This window comes from Lactuca serriola, chromosome 2 (assembly GCF_051521515.1).
Source record: "Lactuca serriola cultivar US96UC23 chromosome 2, Lser_US96UC23_V15, whole genome shotgun sequence".
In the NCBI taxonomy this organism is placed as follows: domain Eukaryota; kingdom Viridiplantae; phylum Streptophyta; class Magnoliopsida; order Asterales; family Asteraceae; genus Lactuca; species Lactuca serriola.
The window spans coordinates 197,402,293-197,413,196 of record NC_136409.1 but is presented as its reverse complement, the minus strand read 5'-3'; the positions used below and the strand labels follow the sequence as shown (position 1 = coordinate 197,413,196).

Here is a 10,904-nt window from a genome sequence, read left to right as displayed (position 1 = left end):
ATTATGCTTCATTTCAAATCTAAAGGCTTAGGTTGTGGAATGTTAATAAATTTAGTAAAAGGTATATAGTGTGTTCTTAAAATTTCGATTATGATTACGGCATTCCTCTTCACAATTCGAATTTTGAGAACATAGCAAATAAAATATTATGGCAGAAGATTGATGAAGTATCAAATCTTTATGCATCGCGTCCCATACGCTTTGGGTATTGGATCGATTGCAAATGCTATAATATTTGACCATCCTAAAATTTTCCAAATGTATAGCGCATTTAGAGGGAAAAAGGACAAGAATTGGTTTTGACTAAAATAATTAAACAACTATCAAAGGACAATCCAAAGTTCGTTTAGGATTGGTCGCTTATGAGTAGTTGGAAGTATAGTATTGGAAAATATGGAAATGCTTCCATATTGGATGGACCATATCGACATTATTATAAATAGATAAGATTCTATTAAGAATGATTTTTCATATGGAAAATATGGAAATGTGTCCATATTGGGAATTGAATATTGAAAATCTATGTCTAGATTAGAAACTTTTATGCAAAAGGATGTTCAAAAGGATGTTCAAAGGAATGTACTTTGAGTGAGAGACATCATATCTAAGGAATTGTATTGTAACAATCTCCGATAAAGGATTTTGTAATATCATTGGCAATAGTCTTTGTGACTTTGGTGCAGTGATATTACGAAAGGATCATTGCATAAAATGTTAGAATCTAATATATTCTATAAGTGGCAAGAATTTGACATTCTTTTACTTATGGAAAGGGATTAGGAGTTGTGAAATGAGTATGATTGGAAATGTGTTCATTTGATCTATTTCACAAAGTAAAAACCATAGGTAAACATTGTGTGCATGCTAGGAGCATGGGACAAGTGTTGTAATTCAAGTAAGAAGTTGATTAACCGAAACGACAAATAATGAGTAATCGATATGGTGATAAATAAAAGGTGTTTTATTTATGCTCAAAGGGTTGAGGCCATATGGGATTAGTATTATTCTTGTGTTTCACTTTGCATGTTTTGACTTCCTGAATAATTTAATTGGTTAAGAACAGTCAAATTATTCGAACGGGCCACAGTCGTTCATATGTTGGAAGTAGGTATGAATGAAGACTGTCATGAATTGGTGTGTGGAATGTCTAAAAGAGTATTAGACATAAGCAAATGTTTGCTGCAACGTTCATGAGTGCTTATGAATATGAATTTGAGCATTGGATTAAACCCACGCTCACTTGGATCACTCCATGAATTGTATCACGAGTGATTGGTGAGACGATAACATCTTATATTCTTGAAACCGAGATGTGTGAGTTGTATCTTGCAAATCGGTTGCACATTGATAATATGTAAACGCACTAGTAACTTGGTGTTATAAAACATATTGTTGTGTGTGATTTGGTGAGTAAGTGCAAGCAAGCATTGTATCAAAGTTTATCCGTTCCTTTTATCCAAAGAAGGATAAAAGCGATATCTTTGGGCCCCTCGATGATTTAGTGATGACAAACGTAAATGCTCGGCCGGGCTAGGGCTAATTTGATTTGTTCAATTAGTCAGTCGTCATAAATCGGAAGTCGAGAAATAGTACAAAGAGAATGATTAGAAATCATGTCTTACGATATCTAGAATGGAGGAATATATGATCCCTTATCTAAAGGACACGCGTATCTGATAGGATCAGAGTTGACAGCTGTTTTGGAAAACTACGATTGCAGATCAGGATCTGAAGTCATACGCATAATAGTTATTAGACGTATCCAAGTGGGAGACCGTTGGATTAGTGTCTAAGTCCATAACTATTTTGGTATGTACTTGACCCGATGGTGCATGGTCCTTTTGGGTTGCCTTCAACAAAGCAACTTGATAGGATGAATTATGGAGAGAAAGGATTAAATATGATTTATTAATATATTATGAGAATAATATATTAAAGTAGAAATCATATTGTTTAATTAATATTAGTCAATAATTAATTGGTTATTAGTTTTGTGACTAAAAGAGATTAATTAAACTTAAGGGACTGGAATTGTAATTATAAGATAATTGCAATTTGGGTCATGGATTGCCTTATATTAAGGAGTGGACGAATTCTATGGGGAAGCCCATAAGAAATCGTCCAAGGCCTTAAGGAAAGGGATCCATGGGTTGCTTAGGGCTTAAGCATCCAAATTAGGGTTTCCTTGTTAGATAACCCTAATAGCCTAACTATATATACATCCCTTATGACCCAAAAACGTGGCTAAGACTTCTTCTAGGGTTTCACACGGTTTTGGGAAGCCTCCATCCTCTCTCCTCCTCGTCCTCTTGCTCTTGGTGTTTGTGAACCATTAGAGGAGTGACATTTGTGACTCTAAGCTTTCTAAAGTCAATAGAAGAAGGATTTGGGGTTGTTATTGCTACATAACAATCAAGGTAATATCTTAAACCTATTCTTATGTTAATATGATTACTTGAATGCTAGAATTAGGGTTTATAGTCTTGGATAACTTGCATGTACAATAGAGAAACCTAGATCCAAGTATTAGGGTTTGTATGAGCACATAGGATGTTCTTAGGACCAAAACCCATCAAATACATATATGAATATTAAAACCATTTTAAGGATTATACTTAACTTAGTTGCTTGGTGAGTAATTGAGCCTTTTCTATACATCAGTAATAGTAAAACAATCGTACTAGTAAACTATAATAGATATAGTTTAGAGGATTACTACTTACTATTTCTAGAACAATGAAACTTACATGAGTCAGTTCATACATGCTATAAATAGAATAGAAGGGAACATACTATAACAAGAATAGAAAGGAACATACTATAACAAGAACAGAAAGGAACATACATACTTTTACAAAAACAAGGTAACAATAATGTGAAACTACTACTTCACGGCATAATAATATACTTGTTATGTCGCGTTTTGTAACCAGAGTCTCCTGGAGGGAGAGCGGACATTGCGTGTATAGATCTATACGAGACTGACAATCCCACATCCCAACAGTTAGCTACCATCTGGCAAACAAGCCAAGGAGTGACAAATGTCACATAGTTTCGACGCCAGCAGGTCGTCATGTTAAATACTAGTCAATCAGCATGGTTATAACCACATCACATTTTAACCTTAGTTAACAAATTGGTTTTAAGGTAGTTAGTGCTTCAGTAGTTACTTTATACAACATTACTGTACACTTTCATTTTTCCCATTACATTCATATAGTGATATTCTCACATAAAAGGTAATGTAAACTATTTTCTAGTAATGATAGTCATAAACTTGGGAAAACATTCATTTTTACAGAAAAACAAACATACAAAACAGTCGAGTCTTGGTAGAAGACTACTTTCCATCTTTAGTAGAAAATATAAGATTTTCCAGGAAGTATACAAACATTTACATCAAAACACTTACAAACATTTTCATCAAACTAATGCAAACAACTGACACAAAAATACTTATGAATTCACCAACTTTAATGTTGATCCACTCTTTCAAAATAACATGTATTCTCAGGTCACCAGTAAATAGGTACATTGGACCAGGTTTTGAGAAGACGGAGCTTGTTCAAGACTTGTCTTTTATTTTGATATTTATATTTTTGGTATCTTACAAATACATTCAAAACACACTTGTATTAACTATATTATTAATGCAATGGATGATGCTGTTGCTTGTTTTACTATTGTGCATTGTTATGATATTGAACATGATGTCCTCCGTGCCCGAACGTTTCCGCCGTTCTGGTTTTGGGGTGTGACAATATATATATATATATATATATATATATATATATATATATATATATATATATATATTTAGGTTATTTTGTTTTTACTAACTATTGTGTGCCAGAATGCACAGATATGGACCAGCAGATGGAATATAATCAAAGGTCATGATATGAGGGTCTATGATATTACAATAAAGTAACATGTGTCATATAATCACACAAATTTCAGCATAAGAGCATTTTAGTCAACTGAGACAAATTTAAAAAAGGAAAATTCAAGATTTATGGGATAATTAATGCTCTAGATTTTAAAAATCTGATTTTTTTTTTCAAATTAATTTAATTTCAGACGTAATTTGTAAGCTTAAACCGATCTTATTCTATCATAATGTTATTTTGTTAGAATGATTTTCTGTAATTCTGTCAGAATGATATACAACTATGAACATAATATTATAAACACATATTATCAATACCAATAATTTTTAATGAATACAAATTTTATATAAGAAGAAGTTTAATAGTTTAGAATAAGTAATTACATTCATTCTTAAAGAATACAACTATGAACATAAATTACATTCATTCTTGAGATCTCTTGCAAAAAAAAAATATCGACATTCTTGAAATAATCCTCATTCACTTTCTTGTTTCGTTCCTAGATGTCTTGTGTATGTTTTACCTTTAAGTCACTTCAAAATATGCTAGCATTCTATTAGATTGACATTTTGTGAGATTGATATTTTGTCAGAATTGTATTGCATGAGAATAATTTTATACAAGGAGCTGCAAAAGGAGAAACTCGAGGATGGTAAGTGATCACTAGATAAAACTTGAAACATCTGAAAAACATAAGAAACAAAAATCATGTTAAAACATTAGCCAATTGCAATACAACCCTTGTAAAATCTTATGTGATTCTACCATAATCATTCTTATGTGATTATACCGGAAATACAATTATGTCAAATCATTCTTATGTGATTCTCCAAGATTATAATAGTCTCTACACATTATTAAAATAGAAGAATACATTAGATACAAAATATTCTTAAAGAATGAAATAATTATTCTTAAAGAATGAAACAATTGAATATAAGAATAACACCCAATGATGAGGAAAGAAAGTCCCCAGGACCTATTGTTCCGAGACTGCCATGACATGTTGAACTATCGATACCCATCTAACCATATTTCTCTCTGGCATTTCATCAAACATTTTAAGGGCGCCCCCTATATCACCACATTTTCTATGAATCATGAATGAAAAAAATTCCAATCTAGAACCATCAACATCAAATTCATATGGACAACAAGATATTTCAACACTATATTTCTCTTTGGCATTTCATCAAATACTTTAAGAGCACTCCCTAAATCACAACATTTTCTATGAATCATGAATGAAAAAAAAAAACTCCAATTCAAAACCATCAACATCAAATTCATATGAACAACAAGATATTTCAACACCATTATAAAAATCTAAAACTAAAAGTTGAAATTGTAGAAACTGTCTAGTTGGAAGAGCGAAGAAAAAAAAAACATGTTTTCTATGGAATGGAATTGCAAGTCTGGTAAATTAAACTCGGAGAACGTGGCTATTTTGTTATGTAATCGAGTTGATGGAGATAGATGCTAGCTTCGATTGAAAATGGAGTCATTCACATAGAATATTCCGCCGCCGAGAATAACATCTTCATCTTGTTTGGTGAGTACCATGTGTACAAATCGGTGGGAGTGATAGATATTAAATATTGGAGGCTTCTTAATCAGAGATAAATGTCGTAGAAAGCAACGAAATGGGGAAAGAGATTTGCAGCAAGAGGTTTTGACTATCTCTTTTGATCACACGGTGTTCATTGATCAATAAGAAAATGGGAGGAGGCAGAAATAGAATACATATGATATGAGAGGCTAGGGTTAAAGAGTTGGTCAAAGAGATTTTTATGGTAATTTCCATGAATTAAGAGATTTTATTTTAATTATCATGCTAAAATTACATGATTACCCTTATAAAAATTATTAATTATTAAATTATTCCTAAATTCATATTCACTCCTACATGCTCACAATACTTGTTAGAAACATTTGAACATCTTTCTCTCTTTCTCTCTCTCTCTCTCTCTCTCTCTCTCTCTCTATATATATATATATATATATATATATATATATATATATATATATATATATATATATAGAAAGAGAGAGAGAGAGAGAGAGAGAGAGAGAGAACAACAATTTTGTCATCAGTGAAAAGTTACCATTGGTGAAATACTACCAGCCAAAAACATACCGTGGGGTTAGTATACACAGCTAGTAAAAACTGCCACATAGGATTGTCGGCAGTAAAAACACTACCCCACCACACAGCCTAAGTTGTTTCATGTGTAGTCATGGTACCCTTTCAATCCCTCAAATTAAGCCTAAAAGATGGGTATAGATTTCAAGAAAGTTAAACATAATGGTATTTAACTATTTAATCATTTTACATGTATACGCAAAATTTACATAACACTAAAAAACAACTTATAAACTCATTGCATTTTGGTACCCACATTAGCTAATCCAAACATTTTCTTTTGAAAATTGCGTTTTGCCACAGCATAAACCATCTTCACAAAGAAAAATGTTGTAAATAAGCAAAATCCCCGTTATTTCTATTATGTTGGCAGCATAGTTTAAAAAACAATACTGCCTATTATTGTTAAATGTTAACATTGGCTATACATATCTGATATGGGTTATGGGATGATGAAGCATCAAAAACATCTAGACTCTCATGTTAGAGACACGGACTATATATGATTAAGTAAGCATATATACAACCTCCTCACTAGTGATTACTCTCCCAAATGTAAGTGTTATATCATGTTAGTTCAGCTTTCAAAGCACTTGCAGCTCTTTGAATGGCCCTAGCAACCCTCCAGATTTCATGTTGGATGATTTCCTGCTTCTTTTTTGCTTCCTTTTTCTCTCCTCTACTTGTACTTGACCCATACATTGCATCTGCAACTCCTGGAAAGAATCCCAGCTTACCCTCGCTAGCAGGTCCATATACCTACACCATATAATTTGCATGGTGAGTGGCTTGCCTTACAATAAATACCTGAACTTACTTATTTACTACATCATCAATATTACAAGCTACTAATTAAACCTGTTTTGGTCCACACAGTTTGTCAAAATATTAAACCGCATTTAGACTTTTTGATTAGTAGAAAAAAAAATGCTGTATGCCTAGTTGAATGTCACAATATATGTATGTATGTATTTATGCTTACGAGATGCTTGAACCATTGCCTTCCCCGAATCCCCTCTGTATCCAAAAAGCCTCTTTCAGCCAACATCAAACGATCATTCAACATGCGCCTCCTCAAAACTATCACATGACCTTCACTTTCTTCCTCCCTCAATTTCTGCAAAATGAATTGAATTATAACAGCTCTTGTCACATCAAAATTGCCTAAAAGTACCCAAGAAACCATTCTTCACTAAAACTGGTTTTTGAATAAAAACCTTCATCTCCTCTTCTACTTGTTTAGCTGCATCCTCTAGTTCTTGAATGGCAGATGTGATTGGATGCAAAGAGACATCCCCTTCCAACAATTTGCTTAATGAATGTGTGTAGTTCTGCAAAATCAACAAATGAGATCTCAAAATGTGTTTTACTTTTACTCAAGGGTATTTTCGGCATTTTACAACCAGTCAAACGCTTCCCTTACCTGCAACTGAGTGGCATAGGAGAGATAGTTGAAAGGCAGGATAGGATCATCTGCCAAGTGAATTCCAAGCAACCCCCAAACCCCAGCAACTATGATCACAAACCCAAAGATTTACAACATTACATCATGATGATATATTTAGGATTGTAATATTTTACATAAATAGACCAAAAAAGAAAAAAACTAACCAGCCACATGGCGGTGAAAAAAGGGATCTCCATACTTAACCATCCACTCATACGAGTCAAAAGCAGTGTGGTAAACCGGGAAATCTAGAAATGGTCATAAGATCCAAAAAAATGATTAGCAATAGGTAGAATTTGTAGATCTAACATATCCAAATATTTGTAACAAATTAAAAAATTGTACCAAAAATCGGCAAGAAGTTCATTTTGTTGCATTAATTATAGAAAAAGTGAAACATGGTTGCATAAATATGCATATAACGCTTAAAACAATGCCAAATGCATCATAGAAAAATGGTATAAGAGTAGTAGCATAGCACCTTTGCCATAGTACAAATCAATAGAAGGAACCCCCGCATGGTGTAAAAACGGAGCAAAGTCAGAAAATACGTCACTTAGTCTCTGGATCTACAAATCCACATAAATAAAATCAAAAAATATCATTAAATAGATTGTTGTTTTTGTTAAATGCATTTTGGTTCATAAATTATGCGGATGATGTTGCATTGAGCATACCAAGGGGCCATCAGTACTTGTTCTCCATTTCTCAAAGAGCGTTGAATCCAATGAATCTGGATCCGTAACCTGTTATTTAAAAAAAAATATATAACTTAACTTAAACAGAATCATCGGACAATTAGTAAAATACCTAAAATACCCTTTAAGGCAGGCATATACCTTCTTAGTGACCTCTACAAGGATATCATCTAGCTGAGGTGTTGCAGCAGCGAAAAATCCAGGCCCTTGAACTGCACAATCCACATTGATATATGCCACCGCCTTTGACCCCAAATTTACAAGATTTTGCTCAACCCATTCAGTAGATCCAATCTGAAGTAACCCCCACCAATACTATTTGTTACATATATATATATATATATATATATATATATATATATATATATATATATATATATATATATATATATATATATATATATATAAACCGATGATCTTGAGTCAAAACATCAAGTTATCAAATTCGTATATTACCTACCATCCCAAATTCTTCTGCATCCCAACTACAAAGAACGATTGTCCTTTGAGGGTTCCACCCCAAACGCATCATTAGAGAATATCGTCTGGCAATGTCAATAAGGGCAGCAGTGCCACTATTTGGGTCAACCGCTCCATATGTCCATGCATCCCTGTGGTTGCCCAGAACCACAAACCGGTCAGCCTCTTCTGATCCCTTTATCACAGCAAATACATTTTGAATTGTTGCCACCTTATTCTCCCCCTAATTAAAAGTTGAAATAAGAATTAGTAAATCATATTTGGATAACTCAAATCAAATGCCTTCTGATATAAACCCCAAATCTGCCTAATTCATAAGATGAAATGAAAAAACCAACCAACATTCAACAAATTTTATTTGAAAGTGAAAGAAGAAGAAGAAGAATTGAAGTGGTCCAAGAAAATGAAAAGCAAATTAACCTGGTATGTGAAATTCAAGAAAGTTGGTCCAGGGCCAACCCTGTTAAAATTCCCGAAAAGGTCACCATCCCTCCACCAATGGGGCACCCTGGCCCCCTCCAGTGACCCCAAAATCAACTCCGCCGTCTCACCCGAGATCGGCATTGAAGCCACCGTCGGAAACCTCTTCAAAACCTCATCATCATCCATCCCTAACCTCTCTACGTCTCCATTAATACTTGCACCCCATCCAGGCGTCAGTGGGTCGCCGACACCATCCAACACTGTTCCTCTCTCCACCCCACCTCCGTAATACGTTCTTGCTCGATCGTTATTTTCGGTATACATAACCACCGCCACCACGCCTTTCTCCGCCGCCTTCACCACAACCGCATTCCTTGACATCCCACCGCCTCTCTTCGCAACAGCTACACAACCCTTAACGTCCACGCCAGCCGACGCCAGTGCGCGATAGTCCTCCTCCCTCCCATGGTGAACGTACACCGCCTTCCCGTACGCCGATCCGGATGGTGAATAAGCATGGTACGGTTTGACGACCCCGGAGTCAGAACCTAACCCCGGTTCGGTCAAGGGAAGTGGGACGGCGGTACTGCTGTTGCTGAAGTGGGCAGTGAGTGATGAATGGAGATGGTACGATAATAGTACGGAATAGTTGGTGACGTGGGTTTGGAGATGGAGGGATTCGAAGTTGGTCTTGACGTAATCGGCGGCGGCGGATGAGGGTGAGGTACCAGCGAGATGGGGGTGGAGGGTAAGGTGGCGGAGATAGTTAGATATGGTGTAATTAGAGGCAGAGTTAAGGAAAGTGGAGATAAGTGGTGGATGTCGGGCTGTGGTGGATGGTGACGGAGGAGGTGTTTGCTGGTTGTGGTAATGGAGTGTGTAGAGAGAGATAATGCAGAGGGTGAGGATGAAGATGAGGGTGCATGAAGGGGAGGTTGAAGAGGTGAAAATGGTGGTTGATTTTGGAAGACTAGTGTACAGAGACTGAGCCATCTACACCGTGGGCGTAGAGAAAGAGGCGGCGGGCGATGGTGGTGGAAACGGCGGAGGAATTTGATTAAAGGATTTCAGAGGTGAAGCAAGTGTACAATAGCACAATGCATTCATAGAGTGTTGCAGAAAATGTACATGTAGTATCTAAGCTTTTGTCGGGGTGACGTGTCCCTCTTGTGGGTCCTATCCTTCATTTGCATAAATACTTGTTACTTGTACTTTATTATTAATAATGGCCTGCAATTGTATTTGGTCAGATGTTTGTGAGAAACGATTTTATTCATAAATTATTAGATATTGACAAAAAGATAACGTCATAGACTCATAATGTAATGTTGTAAAATAAATCTAATTTGTTACATATTTTTTTGGCAAAAAGAACAAAAACCAAATTATATTGACGTGTTTCACGAAAGCAAAGAAAAAATATGTCGTTTTCATGTGTCGTTGAGAAAATGATACGGTGCACTTTTCTTTGATAAAATCAGAAAATTAAAAATAAAAGATTCCAAGTAGAGTGAAAAAAATAATAATTTGTAAAGAATAAAAAGAGTGAGAACACCATGATAGCGATGTGGGGGTGGGGGTCGATACTGATTCTTGACCTTTTCTTATGAGAAGGGAGATTGTCCTTTTATGAGAAGGGAGAAGTAAAGGGAAAATTGGTAAATTAATTGAATTCTATGAAAATTGAAAAGATTATCCATTTGATTAATTTACAATTTAAATAAAATGTAAATTAATTTAGGAGTGTAATATTTTTTTCTTACCATAAAAAACAAACAAACAATATTTTTATTATATTATTAAATTTGTTAAGTGTTTATAAA

At 34.7% G+C, this 10,904-nt stretch overlaps 1 protein-coding gene across 1 annotated transcript; it reads right to left on the bottom strand.

Moving 5' to 3' along the window:
* Positions 1-6,370: 6,370 nt before the first annotated feature.
* On the bottom strand, positions 6,371-10,239 carry AMP1 (Peptidase M28 family protein). Its single transcript, XM_079026194.1, has 10 exons — positions 9,079-10,239; positions 8,639-8,881; positions 8,320-8,472; positions 8,158-8,226; positions 7,962-8,049; positions 7,645-7,728; positions 7,457-7,545; positions 7,251-7,364; positions 7,016-7,150; positions 6,371-6,792 (listed from the first exon to the last, which is right to left on the bottom strand). Exons 1-10 carry the CDS (start codon positions 10,072-10,074, stop codon positions 6,601-6,603), a joined length of 2,163 nt encoding a protein of 720 aa, XP_078882320.1. The 5' UTR covers positions 10,075-10,239; the 3' UTR covers positions 6,371-6,600.
* Positions 10,240-10,904: the final 665 nt, after the last annotated feature.